This window comes from Oryctolagus cuniculus, chromosome 14 (assembly GCF_051225735.1).
Source record: "Oryctolagus cuniculus isolate XC-2025 breed Fujian yellow rabbit chromosome 14, ASM5122573v1, whole genome shotgun sequence".
NCBI classification, from domain to species: domain Eukaryota; kingdom Metazoa; phylum Chordata; class Mammalia; order Lagomorpha; family Leporidae; genus Oryctolagus; species Oryctolagus cuniculus.
The window spans coordinates 76,243,316-76,264,106 of NC_142880.1; the positions used below are offsets into that span (position 1 = coordinate 76,243,316).

At 40.4% G+C, this 20,791-nt stretch overlaps 1 protein-coding gene across 4 annotated transcripts in view; it reads left to right on the forward strand.

Moving 5' to 3' along the window:
- DDX4 (DEAD-box helicase 4) overlaps positions 1 to 20,791 on the forward strand; it is a 109,294-nt gene that overhangs the window by 23,032 nt on the left and 65,471 nt on the right. For 2 of the 4 annotated variants that reach the window (XM_002714040.6, XM_008262220.5), the window contains exons 4-7: positions 7,297 to 7,374; positions 12,610 to 12,687; positions 15,611 to 15,661; positions 19,045 to 19,104. In XM_002714040.6, the coding sequence (XP_002714086.2) occupies positions 7,297 to 7,374; positions 12,610 to 12,687; positions 15,611 to 15,661; positions 19,045 to 19,104 (267 nt within the window). The remainder of the gene's footprint in view (positions 1 to 7,296; positions 7,375 to 12,609; positions 12,688 to 15,610; positions 15,662 to 19,044; positions 19,105 to 20,791) is intronic. The other 2 variants (XM_070056904.2, XM_089312797.1) reach the window with 2 other exon arrangements.

Genomic DNA, 20,791 nt, shown 5'->3' on the forward strand with positions numbered 1-20,791 from the left:
GGATAAAAACTCCATTTATCAACGTAAGACACTTCTGTAAGTGATAATACCAATGATTTATTTCATCCCTAATGAACTGAGGGTCTGGGGCCAGCAGCACCATGGTGCAGTGTGTTAAGGCACCATTTACGGTGCCAGCATCCCATATTGGTGCTGGTTGGAGTTCTGGCTGTTCTGCTTCTGATATGGCTCCCTGCTGATGACCTGGGAAGGCATGGAAAGGGACCCTGCACCCACATGGGAGACCTGGAAGAAGCTCCTGGCTTTGGCTTAGCCATTGTAGCCATTTGGGTAGTGAACCAGCAGATGGAAGAGGTATCTATTCCCTTCCCTCCCTCTCTTTCTCTCCTCCTCCCCCTCTTCCACTCTGCTTCTGTCCCCTGTAACTTCTGTCTTCCTGTAACTCTGACTTTCAAATAAAGAAATCTTAAACCTGAGGGTTCTGGGAATTTAACCTTGTCAATGCAGTCTTTTTTTTAAAATTTACATTATTAATTGAATAAAAATGGATACTTTTCAGATTTTTTTTTATCTTTTATTTAATGAATATAAATTTCCAAAGTACGACTCATGGATTACAATGGCTTCCCCCCCCCCATACCGTCCCTCCCACCCACAACCCTCCCCTTTCCCACTCCCTCTCCCCTTCCATTCACATCAAGATTCATTTTCGATTATCTTTTTTTTTTTTTTCTTTTTTGACAGGCAGAGTGGACAGTGAGAGAGAGAGACAGAGAGAAAGGTCTTCCTTTGCCGTTGGTTCACCCTCCAATGGCCACCGCGGCTGGCGCGCTGCGGCCGGCGCACCGCGCTGATCCGATGGCAGGAGCCAGGAGCCAGGTGCTTTTCCTGGTCTCCCATGGAGTGCAGGGCCCAAGCACCTGGGCCATCCTCCACTGCACTCCCGGGCCACAGCAGAGAGCTGGCCTGGAAGAGGGGCAACCGGGACAGAATCCGGCGCCCCGACTGGGACTAGAACCCGGTGTGCCGGCGCTGCTAGGCGGAGGATTAGCCTAGTGAGCCGCGGCGCCGGCCCGATTATCTTAATATACAGAAGATCAGCTTAGTATACCTTAAGTAAGGATTTCAACAGTTTGCTCCCACACAGAAACATAAAGTGAAAAATAATAGATGATTTTTTTTAAATGATGATGAAATCAGATCAGACCTATTGTCATGTTTAATCCCAGTGAGAGTCAAGTTGGGAATTGATAATTTCTTTTCTTTTTTTCTTTTTTTTTTTTTTTACAGAAGATAAGTTTAGTGTACATTAAGTAAAGATTTCAACCGTTTGCACCCCCATAGAAACACAAAGTGAAATATACTGTTTGAGTACTCGTTATAGCATTAAGCCTCAATGTATAGCACATTAAGGACAGAGATCCTACATGAGGAGTAAGTGCACAGTGACTCCTGTTGTTGACTTTACAAATTGACACTCCTGTTTATGGCATCAGTAATCTCCCTATGCACCAGTCATGAGTTTCCAAGGCTATGGAAGCCCCTTGAGTTCTCCAACTTTTATCTTGTTTAGCCAAGGTCATAGTCAAAGTGGAGGTTCTCTCCTCCCTTCAGAGAAAGGCACCTCCCTCTTTGAAGACCTGTTCTTTCCACTGGGATCTCACTCACAGAGATCTTTTTGCCAGAGTGTCTTGGCTTTCCATGCCTGAAATACTCTCATGGGCTTTTCAGCCAGATCCGAATGCCTTTAGGGCTGATTCTGAGGCCAGAGTGCTATTTAGGACATCCGCCATTCTATGAGTCTGCTGAGTATCTCACTTCCCATGTTGGATCACTCTCCCCTTTATTTATTCTATCGGTTAGTGTTAGCAGGTACTAGACTTGTGTATGTGCTCCCTTTGACTCTTAGTCCTTTCATTATGATCAATTGTGAACTGAAATTGATCACTTGGAATAGTGAGATGGCATTGGCACATGCCACCTTGATGGGATTGAACTGGAATCCCCTGGTATGTTTCCAACTCTACCAATTGGGGCAAGTCAGCCCGAGCATGCCCCAAATTATACATCTCTTCCCTCTCTTATTCCCACTCTTATGTTTAACAGGGATCACATTTCAGTTAATTTTCAACACTTAAGAATAACTGTGTGATAAATGGATACTTTTCAGATTTTTAAAAAGATTTATTTTTGTTTATTTTCCAAGTCAGTTGCAGAGACAGAAAAAGAGTCAGAGAGGTCTTCCATCTGCTAGTTCATGCCCCAAATGGCCACAGTTGCCAGGACTGGGGCAGACCAAAGTCAGGAGCTTCATCTGGATCTTACATATGGATGGCAGGGGTTCAAGCAGTTGGGGCCATCTTCTGCTGCTTTTCCTCAAGCCATTAGCAGGGAGCTGGATTGAAAGCAGAACAGCTAGGACATGAACTGGCACCCTTATGGGATGTCGACATTGCAGGCATCGTCTTTACCTGCTACATACATCACAATGCTGGTCCTTAAGTTTTTTTTTTTTTTTTTTTAGACTAGGAAACAAATTCAGAAAGAGTCAAATCAGGACTGTAAGTTGATTGTCTACAAATTTCTCGTTGAAATTTTTTTTTAAGATTTTATGTATTCATTTGACAGGTAGAGTTACAGACAGAGAGACAGAGAGAAAGGTCTTCCTTCATTGGTTCACTCTCCAAATGGCCGCAATGGCTGGAGATGTGCCAATCCGAAGCCAGGAGCCAGGTGCTTCCTCCTGGTCTCCCATGTGGGTGCAGGGGCCCAAGCACTTGGGCCATCTTTTACTGCTTTCCCAGGCCATAGCAGAGAGCTGGACTGGAAGAGGAGCAACCGGGACTAGAACCGGCGCCCATATGGGATGCCAGCGCCACAGGTGGAGGATTAACCAAGTGCGCCACGGTACATGCCCCCATTGAAATTCTTTTTTTAAAAGATTTATTTATTTATTTGAAAGTCAGAGTTAGAGATGAAGTTTCACACAGAGATAAAGATTCTCTATATCTATATCTGTATCTCTATAGATATCTATTTACCTATAGATATCTATAGATATAGAGATATATATAATATATATATAGAGAGGTCTTCCATCTACTGGTTTACTCCCCAACTGGCTGTCCCATGGAAATTCTTTTTTTTTTTAAAGATTTATTTATTTATATGAAAGAGTTACACACACACACACACACACACACACACACAGAGATAGGTCTTCCATCCAGTGGTTCACCCCCAACTGGCTGCAGTGGCCAGAGCTGAGCTGATCCGAAGCCAGGAACCAGGCACTTCTTCTGGGTCTCCCACGTGGGTGCATGGGCCCAAGGACTTGGGCCATCTTCTACTGCTTTCCCAGGCCATAGCAGAGAGCTGGATTGGAAATGGAACAGCCGGGGCTCAAACCGGCGCCCATATGGGATGCTGGCACTGCAGGCGGCGGCCTTACCCGGTATGCCACAGTGCCGCCTCTCCCTCCCCACCCTCAATTCTTGAAAAGTTGACGTTGACTGATGAGGGAAATGAAGATCATTGTGGTGAGGCTTTCCCAGGTATTTTTCTACTAAGACTTTGCCTAACTTTCTCAAAACACTGTCATCAAAAGCATATGTTATCATTCTTTGGTCCTCCAGAAAGTCAACAAGAAAAAATGCCCTGAGCATTCCCCAGAATTGTCGCATTGATCTTTGCTTTTTGACTGGCCCACTTTCGCTTTGACTGCACCATATCAAACTCTTGGTAGCCGTTGCTGGGGTTATATTTTGTCTTTAGGATCATACTGGTAAACCCATGTTTTGTCATTAAAATTCTTGAAAAAAAAAGGTTTTAGGATCTCCTGCTTGTTTGAAATTTCCATAGAAACTGTTTCCCTTTCTATGACTGATTTGGGCACAGCAGTTTTTGCAGATATTGAACAGAGGGTTTGGTATACTTTGTCAATCAGAATTATGTAAGTTGAACCAGTTGAAATGTGGGGTTGACTCTTGTTATTTTCAATTAGGGTACCAACAATATAAATGCTTTGCTTGAAAATTGATGTGGATGGCCTGCCATTGTGGACTTCATCTTTAACATCATATTTTTCCTTCTTAAAATAAATTACTGATTCGTAAATTGTTGATTTTGAGGCATTGGTTCCCCATAAGCTTCTGACATGTAGCATCAGTGATTTCAGCGTTCTTCTGTTCAGAAGCTCCATTTTAAGATTTTTGTTTGTGTTTCACTTTTTGCAGAGCTATTACTGCTTTAATAGGAGTTCTTTACAAATTGTTGTCTTATCCTTCATAGTACCTCAAACCTGTTCAGACATGTTATATAATAAATGTATTTTGGTGCTAAAAACCTTTTGAAATCTTTGCAGTTTATTTTCTCCAAATGCTCACAGGAGCCAGGATGGAGTTGGGCTGCAGCCAGGAACCAAGAACTCCATCTGGATCCCCCATGTGGATAGCCGGGACTGAAGTCCTTGAGCCATCTCCTGCTGCCTCCCAGGATGTGCATTAGCAGGAAACTGAATTGGAAGTAGAGGAACTGAGGCTTGAACCAGGCAGTCTGGTATGGGATGTAAGAATCCCAAGTGGTGATGTGGTCCCTGTGCCAAATGCCTTTTCCAGGGTATAATTTAAAAAAAAAAATTCTGAGAGGCAGATGGGGAAGGGGAGAGTGAGTGGCTGGATGGGGGAGAGGGAAGAGAGAGAAAGAGAAGTGTGTGCCCCATCCACTATTTTACTTTCCAAATACCCACAACTGGGACTGGGCTGGTACTGAAGCTGGGAGCTAGAAATGCAGTCAAACATTCCTGTTGGATGGCAGGAACCCAATCACTTACCATCACTGCTGCCTCCAAGCATCCATTTTAGCAGGAAGGAAGCTGGAACCAGGACTGGAGCTGTGAATCAAATCCAGGTGTAGTCCAATGGGGATTCAGGTGTCTTAACTGCTAGGCTAAACTCCCATTTCCTAGACATGACCTTTTTTGGAGGCCCCAGAGACATACAGATTCACTGTGCTTGTATTACAGTATTTTAATTATAAATCAATTTCACAAGCTGAACATACTGTGGTAATCAGTACCCGGATCAACAAAAAAGCATTAGCAGTACTCTGTAATCCCTCCTTTGTCTTCCAAGCACTATTCCTCTGGTCAGGAGTGACCATTATCCTGATTTCTAACATCGTAGTTCTGTTTTCCCTATAAATGACAGTCATATAGAAGGGAGCTGTATATTATGTCTTGTGTCACACTTTTCAATGTTGTTGCAAGTATCTGTAGATTATTTGTGAATGTATAATATTCTGAATATGCTATAAATTAAAATTATGCTGATGGTCATCTGCGTAACTTCCAGTATTTTTCTATGTGAATAGTTATGTTATTGATGTTTTCTAGTCTTGTCTTCTGGTGGATGTAGGAATTTTGCTTTTCAGAATGTTTGGCAGGCCAGTAGCATTGGCATCATCTAAGGAACTTACTAGAAATGCAGTCTCAGGCAGGTGCTGTGGCACAGTGGGTAAAGCCACTATCTGCTGCACCTGCATTCCATATGGGTGCTGCTTCAAGTCCTTGCTGCTCCTGTTACGATCCAGCTCTCTGCTAAGTGTGTGGGAAAGCAGCGGAAAAAAGATGGCTTAAGTGCTTGGGCCCCTGGCCTGTGTGGGAGACCCAGAAGAAGCTCCTGGCTTTGGCCTGGCACAACCCAATCCTGGCCATTGTGGCTATTTGTGGGGTGAACAGTGGATGGAAGATTTTTCTTTGTCTCTGCCTTTCTTTTCTCTATAGCTCTACCTTTTAAATAAATAAATAAATCTTTAAAAAAAATGCAGAATCTCATGGTCAACCCAAAATCACATTAGGATCTACTAGATCCCCAAGTAATTTATATACACATTACTATTATACACTTAGATTTGTAGTTCAAAGGCTGGACACTCATGAATTCTAAGTGTTGAGTGTCAGCTGCTTGGGGGTAAGGAAAGTGCTCGGAAGTCGGGACATGCGGCAGCCCTAGGTACGGCTGAGTTGTTTCAGTGCTCTGCCACCAAGTCTTATTTTTCTTCCCTTGAGTGGAACAGATCACTCTGGAGGAAGGGTGGAAGATGATAGAGACGTAGAACTCACACTTAAATCCCAGATATAATTTGGTTCTGTTGCTTCATGGTTGTGTATATGGATTTTTTTTTTTTTAAATTCTTCAAAGTTTCGGTCTCCTCCCTGGATTTGGTTCAAATTTAATTTTAGCAGTCAGTTGGGTATTGTATACACTAGGTTGGTTTTAAATGAAGTTTACTTTTATTTCCTTTGATTGTTTTGGTGGATTTCAGAGCTTAAAGAAAAGCAGCTGTATTCCATTCTGGACTTCTTGACATTTTTGTTATGTATCTATTATTATGATAATGCCATGATGTATATCAATGACAGCATAGCCTTACATTTGTGAAAGTGACAGCAGTAATTCCTGAAAATATTTAAATAGAAAGGAAATATTTTGTATTTTCCTCTGGATTGAGTGCTAATAGCAAAGAAGCGAAGATGAGTTCATTTTTATTTGGAGCCATCTATTTTTGAATCATCACTTTAGTTTGTCTTGAGTTTGCTTGCTGGTTCCTATAATTTTTTTAAAAGATTTATTTTATTATTTATATGAAAGAGTTACACAGAGGAGAGGCAGAGAGAAAGAGTCTTCCTTCTGCTGGCTCACTCCCCAACTGGCCGCAATGGCCAGAGCTGAGCCAATCTGAAGCCAGTATCCAGGAGCTTCCTCTGGGTCTCCCATGTTGGTGCAGGGGCCCAAGGAGTTGGGCCATCTTCGACTGCTTTCCCAGGCCATAGCAGAGAGCTGGATTAGAAGTGGAGCAGCCAGAACTCTAACTGGCACCCATTTGGGATGTTGGTACTACAGGGGGTGGCTTTACCTGCTAAACCACAGCACCAGGACCCATATTAGTATGCTTTCAAAAAAATAGGTGCTTTTTAAATTAGGATCAAAATTGACTGGGTTAAAGTCTAAATACAGAGTGTGCTCTGTGCTTATTTCTCCATGTCCTTGACTATTCTGAGTATTAACAAACTTAAAAACTGTTTTCTATTCAATCATGTGATTAAAAATTGTCTCCTTTTGATTTTAAGTTCTTTCAATGTGATATTTAGTTGTTATTTATTTCTGCTTTGGAGAACCACATATTCATATTTGTAGCTCATTTTTTCCACTAGGCTCTTTATCTTTTATTTCTAATGTAATTTTTCTTTTGCCGTGTGTGGCATATTAAAAGGCTTAAAGTTTGCATACTGTCTAGATTCTTGTTTGTATTTACTTCAAAATGTTCTTTTTTTAGATATGGATGATGGACCTTCTAGAAGAGATCATTTCATGAGGAGTGGGTTTGGCTCTGGGAGGAGCTTGGGAAACAGAGGTAACTATCTTTTTCTTTCTAACCTCGTATGTTGAATAATGGAATGAAGAGGCTGTTACAGCTGTTTGTTACAAAGTCAAGTCTGTTATAACTCAGTGTATAGTAGATTTCGTTTGGGTAATCAAATAATTTTTCAGATGTCAAAGTTCTTTTTGCTATTTTTTAGTTTTTTGGGATAGTAGGGAAGTTAAGTTGATGAGACATGTGGGTTAGAACAGATGGATCAATAGTTTGGGACAGATGCTTCACAGAGCTTCTTAATTTGTTGATTTCTAGCAATTGATGTGGAAAGAAGTTTTCTAAAACTTAGAGATTATAGTGAAAAGGACTTGCTTTTTGAGTCTTGAAAAGACAGTAGGGGGAAACATTTCTGATAACTCATTAGTATAACTCATTAATATTAAATTTAAAAGATTATGGTCCCAAACTTGAATTTTTAAATTTTGCTTTTAGAACACTTAACTTAAAAGATAATGGCATAGCAGAATACCTTCCTGTGGTCCATTTTTTTTTTTCTCTTTTGAAAGGCAGAGTTAAGGTAGAGAGACCTTCCACCTGCAGATTCACTTCCCAGTTGGCTCAGCAGCTGGGGCTGGGCCAGGCCAAAGCTGGGAGCCAGGAACTCCATCATGCTCTTCCATGTGGGTGGCAGGGGCCCAAGTACTTGGACCATGTTTCTCTGCTTTCCCAGGCACATGAGCAGGGAGCTTAATGGATCAGAAGTGGAGCAGCCAAGACTTGAACTAGTGGCCATGTGGTATGCTGGTATTGTAGGCGATGGCTTAATTCATGCTACAATGACAGCCCCTGTGGCCCATTTTTAGAATTGATATTAAAATGTTAAAAATATTGTGCACTTTTAAAGTACAATAACATTATTAGCACTTCAAATTAAGTTTATTTAAAAATCCATATGACCAGTTATTTCTTCTAGTGGATGACAAAGCTATATTTGGTAGTTTTAAATATAAATAGCCTTTACCCTTGAATTTATTTTTTGAAAAAGTTTATTGATATTTCCAGGTATTTTCATAATCATTGGGAACTAAAATTTTTTTGAAAAAATTTTCATTTATTTTATGTTGAATTTATTCCCAAGCCGTAAGTTTTTGTTTCTTCAGTTTCTTCTGGGATTTCTTTTTTTTTTTCTTTACCATGACACCTCCTCTTCTTCCTCTTCTGGTTTAGGAACAGTGTGTTCCTTTTCAGGGAGGATCATCTCAGTATGGCAAGGGGTGCTCATGTAGCGTTAATTCAACCATGAAATCTGTAGGTACGATGATGTATCTTGGGTGCTTTGTTCATCTGGATATGTTCAATAACCAGAGAACCCACTCCCAAACCCTTAAGCTCAGCATTGCTTTGCATCTTTAATGTGTGCAACAGAAATTCATTTTGGGCCACCCACACTTTTTCCAGCCCCATTGTTTGACCTGGGCACACCTAACATTTTAACAATGGAATGGTGGGTGGCGCCGTGGCTCACTAGGCTAATCCTCCGCCTTGTGGCACCAGCACACCGGGTTCTAGTCCTGGTCGGGGCGCCGGATTCTGTCCCGGTTGTCCCTCTTCCAGGCCAGCTCTCTGCTATGGCCCAGGAGTGCAGTGGAGGATGGCCCAAGTACTTGGGCCCTGCACCCCATGGGAGACCAGGAGAAGTACCTGGCTCCTGCCATCGGATCAGCGTGGTGCACCGGCCGCAGTGTGCCGGCCGCGGCGGCCATTGGAGGGTGAAGGAAGACCTTTCTCTCTCTCTCTCTGTCTCTCTCTCACTGTCCACTCTGCCTGTCAAAAAAAAAAAAAAAAGAAAAAAAGAAAAAAAAAATGGAATGGCACACATTGCTTCTTTAATGTGACAGCTTTTAGCTACTTGGTGGCTTTTCAGATAGCCTGGATAATTTCTCAGATGTTCTTAAAGTGAACATGAAATTTTGAACTTGATTTGCTTGGTTTTGTGGGGTTTTCTGGGTCAAATGAACCATATTCTTAGATCATCAGAGATTGCTTATAGGAAGCGCTGGAAACTAAAGGTTGATGTGTCATATTTCATTTGAAATTTGGAAAACTTAGTTTTGAATTTAAATAAAATGAAAATTTTAATTTTGTATTTGAAATCTTTATTTATGGTAATAATATTCAGATTTGAATATATTTTGTTTTTCAGGTATGTGTATTAAATAAGATGAATTGCTGATTTGGACTTTGTAATTGTGCTAAAAGATTGAAATGTGAATTGCATTTCCCACGTAAGAAATAATAAGCACCTTAATATTATACTTGGGACTATTAAAGTATTTTGAGATATAGTACATGAAAAAGTTATGGGATATTTTTTCATGCAGACTTTTTTTAAAAATGTCTTTTGAATAGCAGATGTTTTTAAGTTTTTTTTTTAATATTTTATTTATTTGAGAGGTAAAGTTACAGACAGTGAGAGGGAGAAACAGAGAGAGAGGTCTTCCATCCATTGGCTCACTCCCCAAATTACCACAACAGCCAGAGCTGTGCCAATCTGAAGCCAGGAGCCAGGAGCCTCCTCCCAGTCTCCCACGTGGGTGCAGGGGCCCAAGCACTTGGTCATCCTCCACTGCCCTCCAAGGCCACAGCAGAGAGCTAGACCAGAAGAGGAGCAGCTGGGACAGGAACCGGCACCATATGGGATGCCGGGGCCACAGGTGGAGTATTAGCCTACTGAGCCACAGCGCTGCCCCACATGCAGACCTCTAAACATTGTTGAATAAAGCCCTTTTCAATGAGAAAGCCATCACATAGATTTTTACCATGAACTTTAACTTCTATAGTTTTAGGTTGAAATGCACATTAAATTTCTGATCAAATCCCTGTTGAAAATTAATACTTTAAACAGTTCTTACTGCACTGCATGAATTCTCAGAAATTCATAGACCCATCACTTCTCGGCCTTTTGGCTAAGATCGAGTGTAGAAATTCATAGACCCATGTTTATAAAACTTCCTTCCCTTTATGATTCAACTAACATTTTAAAAAGTATTATTCCTCTTTATTCAGTACTTTTGATTCTTAAATTTTTATTTAATGTTTTGAAAGGCAGAAAGAGAAAAATAGATATTGTACATCCTCTAGTTTATTCCCCAAATGCTCACACCAGGTGAGGCTGGGCTGGACAAAAGCTGGGAACTGAATCCAGGTCCCTCATGTGCGTGTCAGGGACCCAATTACCATATGATGAGCCATCATATGCCCTCTCTCAGGGTATGCATTAACAGTAAGCTGGAAGTGGAAATAGAGCCAGGCTTGGGGTCCAGGTATTCTGATAGGGGATACAGGAATGCCTGGTGACATTTTAAATACTAAGGCAAATGCCCACTGGTAACATTTTATTTAGTTTTGATCTCTGATTTTTTTTTTTTTCAGTAGAACTCACATACCTGGTTATTGTTCTGAAGTTGTATTTTTTTTTAAGATTTATTTATTTATTTGAGAGGCAGAGTCACAGAGGGAGGGGGAGACAGAGAGGTCTTCCATTTGCTGGTTCACAAATGGCCCCAAACGCCACAATGGCTGGAGCTGAGCTGATCCAAAGCCAGGAGTTTCTTCCGGGTCTCCCACATGGGTGCAGGGGTCCAAGTACTTGCCCCATTTCCTGCTGCTTTGCCATAAGCAGGGAGCTAGATCAGAAGTGGGACAGCTGGGACTAGAACCCAGTGCCCATATGGGATACCAGTGCTGTAAGTGGAGGCTTAACCTCCTATGCCCCAGGAAGTTGACTGTTAATTCCTTATAATTTAGCATAATATGGATGAGTTTTTCATGTTCGGTGAAGTGTGGCTAAGTAGTTTTAATTTCTTAAATCACATACATCTTTAAAATCTGATGAAAATACTCATATTTGGGCATACATAGTCTTGCATGTGCCTTGAGGAATTTTATAGATCTCCTTTAACTCCCCTGTACTCTAGGATATTATGGAGATGAGTAAGACAGTCTATATTGATTGCCAGTAATGCTTTACTTTTTCCCAATGCTGGTTTAAAGGGTCAGTTTATGCTGCTTTACATATATTTGCTTTTCAGTTTTTTTTTTTTTTTTTTTTTTGACAGGCAGAGTGGACAGTGAGAGAGAGAGACAGAGAGAAAGGTCTTCCTTTGCCGTTGGTTCACCCTCCAATGGCCGCCGCGGCCGGTGCGTTGCGGCCAGCGCACCGCGCTGATCCGATGGCAGGAGCCAGGAGCCAGGTGCTTTTCCTGGTCTCCCATGGGGTGCAGGGCCCAAGCACCTGAGCCATCCTCCACTGCACTCCCTGGCCACAGCAGAGAGCTGGCCTGGAAGAGGGGCAACCGGGACAGAATCCGGCGCCCCGACCGGGACTAGAACCCGGTGTGCTGGCGCCGCAAGGCGGAGGATTAGCCTAGTGAGCCGCGGCGCCGGCCGGCTTTTCAGTTTTTTTTTTTAATGTAACTGTACTACTTGCCATCCAGTCTCTGCCTTTAAGATTCTTCATTTAGTGATAAAGAAGCACAAGGAAAGAAATATGAGGGTAATTCCAAAAGTTCATGGAAAATGAAACTAAAAAGTATTTCTTTTGGTGTAAAAAATTTTAAATCCATGTGTAGTTTTTCTCTAATATTTCCTTTTTTTTGTAAGATTTTATTCTTTTTGTGGCTTACTAGTATTTCATTGTATATATACACACCACATTTTCTTTTTAAAGATTTATTTATTTATTTTTAAAGATTTATTTATTTATTTGAAAGTCAGAGTTAGAGAGGAGGAGAGGCAGAGAAAGAGAAGTCTTCCATCTGCTGGTTCATTCCCCAATTGGCTGCAATGGCTGGAGCTGAGCTGATCTGAAGCCAGGGACCAGGTTCTTCTTCTGGTCTCCCACACAGTAGCAGGGGCCTAAGGACTTGGGCCATCCTCTACTGTTTTCCCAGGCCATAGCAGAGTCGGATCAGAAGTGGAGCAGCCAGGACTTGAACTGGCACCCATATGGGTTGCTGGCACTGCAGGCAGCAGCTTTACCTGCTATGCCACAGCAGTGGCCCCTGTAATAGGTATTTTCTGTAAACTTGAGGAACCCGTATGTTGCTGAAAAGACATACAGGCAATGTGCTGTGGAAATGTGGAAGAAGGATTATTACTGGATGGCTGAAGGAGGACTTGGCAGAACTGGCCTTCAGCCCAAAGATTAGTTAGTTCCTAGTTTTTGATGATGTTCTTTACTTACTATATTAGAATTTATCTGCACTTTTTCAGATGCTGGTGAATCTAATAAGAGAGAGACTACATCCACTGGAGGTGGTTTTGGAGTTGGAAAGGGTTTTGGAAACAGAGGTAATTATTGACTTAAGGTGTCTTAAAATGAAAACTGGAGTGGCCCCCTGTTTTTCAGTTTCCTGGTTCTTATTTCCCTTTTATATACATAGAAAGTAGGTACCTTTTTGAGGAATTTATGAGGGTTAGAAGGGAATGCTTTCACTTGCTTCATCATAGTTTGAGCAGTAGCAGTATGTGTTGCTTTAAATGTGGCTGCTCTTTCTTTTCTTTCTTTCTTTGAGAGGTAGAGTTACAGACAGTGAGAGGAAGAGACACAGATAAAAGTCTTCCTTCCGTTGGTTCACTCCCCAGATGGCCGCAATGGCCGGAGCTACGCCAGTTTGGCCAGAAGCCAGGTGCTTCTTCCTGGTCTTCCATGTGGGTGCAGGGGCCCAAGTACTTGGATCATCTTATGCTGCTTGCCCAGGCCCAGGCCATAGCAGAGAGCTGGATAGGAAGAGGAGCAGCCGGGACTAGAACCGGTGCCCATATGGGATGCCGGCGCTTCAGGCCAGGGCTTTAACCTGCTATGCCACAGCTCCACCCCTTCTTTTCTTTTTTAAATAGCCTATGCTTGCTGCTACTGCAGCTTCTTTTTTTTTTTTTTTTTTTTTTTTTTTTTTTTTTTTTTTGACAGGCAGAGTGGACAGTGAGAGACAGGGAGAAAGGTCTTCCTTTTTGCCGTTGGTTCACCCTCCAATGGCTGCCGTGGCCGGCGCACCACGCTGATCCGATGGCAGGAGCCAGGTGCTTCTCCTGGTCTCCCATGGGGTGCAGGGCCCAAGTACTTGGGCCATCCTCCACTGCACTCCGGGCCATAGCAGAGAGCTGGCCTGGAAGGAGGGTAACTGGGACAGAATCCGGAGCCCTAACCGGGACTAGAACTCGGTGTGCTGGCGCCGCTAGGTGGAGGATTAGCCTATTGAGCCGCGGCAATGGCCGCAGCTTCTCTTAAAATTGAGTCATTTTACATGTGAATCCTAGTTGTTTCCTTTTTTTTTTTTTTTTTTTTTTTTTTGACTGGCAGAGTGGACAATGAGAGAGAGAAAGAGAGAAAGGTCTTCCTTTTTTCTGTTGGTTCTTCACCCCTCAATGGCCGCTGTGGCCGGTGCACCTTGCTGATCCGAAGCCAGGAGCCAGGTGCTTCTCCTGGTCTCCCATGGGGTGCAGGGCCCAAGGACTTGGGCCATCCTCCACTGTACTCCCAGGCCATAGCAAAGTACTGGACTGGAAGAGGAGCAACCGGGACAGAATCTGGTGCCCTGACCAGGACTAGAATCTGGGGTGCCGGCGCCGCAGGCGGAGGATTAGCCTGTTGAACCACGGCGCTGGCCAGTTGTTTCTTTCTTTATTCATGCCCCTCCATCTCCCAAGAGATCCATCTTAGACCTCTAAAAGTGAATTTGTACGCCATCTTTAGTTGAGCAAAGAACCAGTAGAAGTTTTGAATGCTTTTTCCATTAAGGACTTCAAAAAATTATAAAGCAAAACTAAGGCAGAGTTTAAACAATCAAAACCAATAATGTATAGGTAGAAGACTTTACCAAGCATTTTGAAAACTTAGCACTGACTCTTGGGAAGAGTACAGGGAGGAAGGAGCAGCTGTGAAGGGTGGTAGCATGTGGTCCTTTTCTCAAGCTACTTGAAAGTAAAAAAAAAAAAAAAAAAATTCAAAAATTAGATTTTTGTGGTAATATATTCTTTCTTTAGGAAGGATGTATGTATTTTGAAATGATAAATTTGCTCATGAACTGTTTTGCTTCAATTATATATTAAGTGTATGTGTTAATTGTACATTGAATTTCCATAGAATTTTATTGCTGAAAGGGTTCTTAGATTTTGTTGAATCTGAGGTGTTAAATTGCTTGATACACACAACCCATACACATTTTGTGTAGAAATTTAACATCTGTCCAAATAGTAATTGGCTAATCCCTATATTAAAATATATTTAAGATTTTTATAATGTACCTTAAATAATTGAGGCTTATCCCATATTGACATTTAATTTTAAGATATATAGAAGGGATCTTCAAAAAGTTCATGGAAAATGCATGTTATGAAAAAGCTGTACATGGAATACATGTTTATTTTCATTTTATGTGAAAGACAGCAATCTACCATATGCTAGTTAGATTGCTCCCCAGATACCTGCAATGGCAGGACTAGGCCAGCCCAAAGCCAGGAGCCGAAACATGCATTTTGACAGGGATCCAAGTATTTCAGTCATCCGCTGCCTCCAAGGGTATGCATTATCAAGAAGCTAGAATCAGAAGGGGAGCCAGCACTCAGAAGTAGGCACTCTAGCATGGAATGCAGGCCTCCCAAGTGCATCTTAACTGTGAGGCCAAATGCCTGCCCCCAAAATAAACTTTTTTATGAAGATATACTATTATTTATTTGAAAATTAGTACAACAATGATACACACATGCACATTGGCACACGCAACTCACATCTGCTAGATCTACTGGTTCACCCCCTACATGTCTACAGTGGTCAGTGCTGGGCCAGACTAATGCCAGGAACCAGGAACTCCATCAGGGATTCCCATGTAGGTGGCAGAAGCCCAGGTACTTGGGGTGTCCTCTGCTGCTTTGCCAGGTATGTTAGCAGGAAGATGCATCTCAGGTGGAGCAGCTGGGACCTGAACTGGTGCTCTGATAGGGGATGCTGGGGGTTGGTGTTGTGGTGTGGTAGGTTGGCCTCTGTCTACAATCCTGGCTTCCCATATGGGTGCTGGTTCAAGACTTGGCCACTCTACCTTTCACTGAATAGCTATGTATACAATTTTATGTGATTTGTTTTAAAGGAGCATCATAATAGTAGTTCTTGTAAGCTTGTCTTTTTTTTTTAAAACCACAGAGGTATAGGAAGTTGTTTTCAGAAATTTGCAATTTTTTTTTTTTTTTTTTTTTTTTTTTTTTTTTTTTTTTTGTGTAGGTTTTTCACATAACAAGTTTGATGAAGGTGATAGCTCTGGTTTCTGGAGAGGTAAGTTCAGTGTTTTGTAGTTACTTTTAAAAATCTTATTTCAAGAGTACATGCTAAAGAGAAATTAAGATTAAGCATCTTAGTCTGGTCCAGTTGTAATTGCTAGGATTCAGAACCTTATTCAAGAACATTACTGGGTTGTAGATTATAGATTCAGTCATCCTGATTTGGCCTGCCGCCACCTGCCTTGTTTAGTCTCTGGGGGTACAGTTTTTGAATGCTGTGCTACCTTAAGGAAAAGGGAGTAAATAGTGGAAAGAGCAAGTCAAGAATTGAAACTCCACTTTACGTGTGAGTACAATTTGGCATCTTTAGGGTCCCATTTCGATTCAGGTATTTTAAGAATGTGAATTGCTGCTTAAATTAAAGACGTTTCTGTCAAAGATACTTGCATTCTGGTTTATAGTAATATAGAAAATGATGAGAATAATGTAATAATTTCCCAATTTTGTTAGAATTATCTAAAACCTTAGAACTTATATTTAAAAAGCATCCTTGGTGATTCTGATGCAGCTTCTGTTTGGTAATTACTGATTTATGGGATCTTTGTAACATAGTCTATTTGGAGTTCCAGACTTGGTTTCTTGTCCCTTCCCTGCTTACTTCCTAGTCCAGTGATAGAAGAAGTTGCTTAATCTCTCTAAGCCATAGTTTCTTGTTATGTAGAATAGAGGCCATCCATTTTATAGGTTGTTAGGTAAACCAAATGAGAATGTATATAAAAGCACAAAGCTCAATACCAGACACATTCATAGTAAACAATAAAGGCTCTCTATATTTCCTATTTGAAGTTTGATCTTATTATACCCTTTGAATTCCAAAGTCCAATCTAGACTAGACCTGACAGTCTTAAAACCATTGTGGAATAAAGTGAGATTTTCATGTATCAAATAAGACTGTTTCCTACTGCCAATCTTTTTCTCTTGTCTCATTCAAATGAAAAAATACATGACATAGAAATAATGTTAATAATAATACCACCAGTTTTATTCTTTTCTATTTCTACTTACCTGTTTGTATTTCTAATCTTTCAACTTTTAAACTTTTAACACATTTGACACTCTTAAGATCAGTTTTACATATCCAAAGAACTTCCTTTCCATTTGACACTTGAGAGCTTTTGAACACAAATTCTGGTTTCTCATGGCACTTGAGAGAGCTTTTCTCCATGTAGAGGTTTGTTTTCTTCACATTAATCTACTTGTTTCTGTTTTATTCCTTATTCCTGGAAAATAAAAAATTATACATAGATTAAATTACTTCATTCTCACAATTGTTGACAAGGCTGGGTACAGGTTTTGGAATCAGGGTAGAAACTTTGGCTCTACAGAAATGGATAGTGTTTTATGGTGATCTTTCCCCACTCTCTCCTTTTCCCTGAATTGATTTGGTGTACTGATAATGATAAGCTCAGGATTTTAAAGCTGAACACAGTAGATTGGAGATCCAGATCATGGTACTAGCAGTTGCATTATCTTGTGTGTTTAGCTTTTCTGCATTTCGTCTTCCCTATTTATAAAATGAAGTTGATATCTGCTTAAAAGGTTTTTGCATTTAGAAAGTTATCACATACGGTATTAGATACATATTAAATTGTATGTTTTTTACATTATGCAATTAATAGATTCTAAACAATCTTGAATCACTATCACACTTTTGTAGTGGTAGACTTTATTTTCTATCTCTGCAGAGATCATGTTTCTTTTTTAAAAATAAACTCTCATTTTGAAATAACTGGATTCACAAGCAGTTGCAAAAATAATACAGAGGATTTCCACGTACACAGCATATAACTTCTCTTAATATCATTATTCTAGTTAATTTCCAGTGCAGCCAAAATATATTTGTTTTACGGGGATAATTGCCCAAGATTATGTAGGACTCCTTTCTTCTTGCCAGCCTCAAATTAATTAATAGGTTTTTTTCTTCAAGGCAATAAATATTATCATATTTATTTTCTAGGGTTAACCTTTCTAAAATAATTTCTTACAACTCATCTCCCTTATAGTTAACCCTACTTTCAAGAAAGTTGTTCTTAGATGGCTTTTCAGGAATCTTTTTTACTTGGTTACTACAGTTCAAATAGAGGCCTGTAAGTAGAGCTCTGGTCACTGTTTACTTTAAGACCGTATTAATCATTAAGTAGATGGATACTTTCACAGGAACTCAGCTAATAGCCTGCAAGCTGTTGAGTAACTTAAAGTTCTTAGATCTTAAAAATTGGTGTCATACACAAAGATCCTTTGAAACCATCTATGTATTTCCAAAATGTGACTTTTTTGGAATCTTCTTAAAGTTACATTAATAGTAAGGACTTTTACCTTTTGAAAATTGTTTATTCCTTATTATCACTCTATACTTTTCATAATATGTATCCCAGAGGGCCTGGAAATTGATTTTAACCAACTCTCCAGATAATTCTTAAGCAGGCTTCAATATAGTGATGCTCATACCACTAGTTAAAAACCCCAGTAATGTTACTTGTCAGTGTCATTAAAATCAGAGAAGCTAAAATACCTCTAAATTGTTTGATAATGATGAATGGGAGAAGGCTTGCATGTCTTTAAGAAAGCATCAATGTCTCAGGTTTGTTAAGAATGGTAAGTTACAGGCCGGCGCCGCGGCTCAATAGGCTAATCCTCCACCTAGCGGCGCTGGCACTGGGGTTCTAGTCCCGGTTGGGGCGCCGGATTCTGTCCCGGTTGCCCCTCTTCCAGGCCAGCTCTCTGCTGTGGCCCGGGAAGGCAGTGGAGGATGGCCCAAGTGCTTGGGCCCTGCATCCGCATGGGAGACCAGGAGAAGCACCTGATTCCTGGCTTCGGATCAGCGCAGCGCACCGGCCGCAGCGTGCCAGCCGCGGCGGCCATTGGAGGGCGAACCAACGGCAAAAAAGGAAGACCTTTCTCTCTGTCTCTCTCTCACTGTCCACTCTGCCTGTCAAAAAATAAAAAATAAAAAAAGAATGGTAAGTTACAGAAAAGTATCAAAATATTATAAATAGAGCAGTCATGTTTTGAGTGGTCTTCTGGACCACATTTGAGTACCACTTGATTACTTAATAATTTAAACATTCCTGAGAATATTTTTAATCAAGTTGATATTTTTGAAATTCTTGTTTTTGGCTTGTTTTGCTTAGGATAGTACTTAACAAATTAGTGGGTTCAGAATTATATACTTAATAATTAATACTGATTTGTATAAGGAATTGAGTCTGAGTAGGCTTTACTGTCTGTTGTTAAAGTCACAAGAATTAAAATGTTTGTTTTAACTTATAAAAGCGTTTACCTTGTTTTCTGATTTATCTGATGACAGTGCTACTCTTTAGCTATTTTGTCATTAGTTAATTTCTTTGGTGTTATTCATATGTTAAACTTTTTTTCAAGAATCTAATAATGACTGTGAAGATTTTCAAACACGGAAGAGAGGATTTTCCAAGAGAGGCGGTAAGGATGATATTTTAGAACAATATTACAGTTATGACAGACCAAACTGACAAAACTGATTTTGGGAGAGTTCATAGAAAAATTCTGATGGTGAAAATCTTTGAGAAATACATTTTCTGGTTTTAGTACTTGAATGAATATTCATTTCTACTTCCTGATGTCACTGGATGTTTTGTTTCTTTTCTAAGATCTCTAGTATGTGCTATAAATTAGAGAAGAAGGACAGTGTGAATCTTGGTCAGTCACAGTTGATATGAACTGGGGTTGACTTTGTCTCTGAATAGGGTTATTAGAAATTTGGGAGAGGGAAGAAATTGTAGATTATTTTTATTCAAGTCTAATAGTATTCCACCATACTCTTAAAAAAATTTTTAAATTTATTCTTTAAGGAATATAAATTTCAAAAGTACAACTTTAGGAATATAGTTATTCTTCCCACCATACCCGCTGTCTCACCCACACTCCCACCCCTCTTCCTCCTACCTCTCCCCTTGTCAGTCCCATTCTCCCATTAATACTTATTTTCAATTGACAGAAGACCATTTCTTTGCTAAGTAAAGATTTCAGTAGTTTGCGCGCACACACTTACACACACATACACAACTGTTTGAGAACTAGTTTTACAGTTAACTTTCACAATATAATTCATTGAAGGCAGAGGCCCTACATGGGGAGTTAGTGCACAGTGACTCCTGTTGTTAATCTAACAGTTAACACTCTTATGTTTGATGTCAGTGACCACCCAAGGTTCTTGATATGAGCTGCCTAGGCTATGGAAGCCTTTTGAGTGCACAAACTCCGTCAGTATTTGGACAAGGCCACAAGCAAAGTAGAGGTTCTCTCCTCCCTTTAGAGAAAAGTATGTCCGTTTTTGATAGCCATTTCTTTCCACTGGGATCGCTCTCACAGAGATCCTTCATGTAGAACATTGTTTTGCCTCAATTTCTTGACTTTCCATGCCTGAAATGCTCTCCTGGGCTTTTCAGCCAGCCCAGAAAGCCTTAAGGGCTGATTATGAGGTCAGAGTGTTACTTAAAGCTATTGTCGTTCTATGAGTCTGCTGTGTGGGCTGCTTCCCATATTGATCATTCTCTCCTTTTTAATTCTGTCTATTATTACTACCAGGCACTTGATACTATTTATATGATCACTTTAACAATTAAGATGGTATTTTCACCACTAAGCTTAATGGGATTTGGAGTCCCATGACAAGTTTTTAAACTGTACCTTTAGAAGTAAGTCCGAAGGAATGTATGTGGAACTATACAGCTTTACAGTTATAAACTTCCTCCTCCCTCTCTTATTACCACTCTTATTTTTAACTGAGATCTATTTTTAATTGATATTATACACATATGATTAACTCTGTGTTAAGAGTTCAACTTACAGTATGAAAAAAAAAGGAAAAACAAACAAACAAAAAAGAGAAACTGTTCCTTGACATTCAAGACAAGGGCAGCTCAAGTCGTCCCTTCTCGAAGTGTCAATTTTACTTCTACGGATTTTGTTTTAGGTGCTCTATTAGTTCTCAGAGATCAGAGAGAACATATGATATTTATCCCTCTGGGACTGGCTTATTTCACTAAGTATGATGTTTTCTAGAATCATCCACTTTGTTGCAGATGACGAAATTTCTTTTTTTTCAACCGCTGTGTAGTATTCCATAGTGTACATATCCCATAATTTC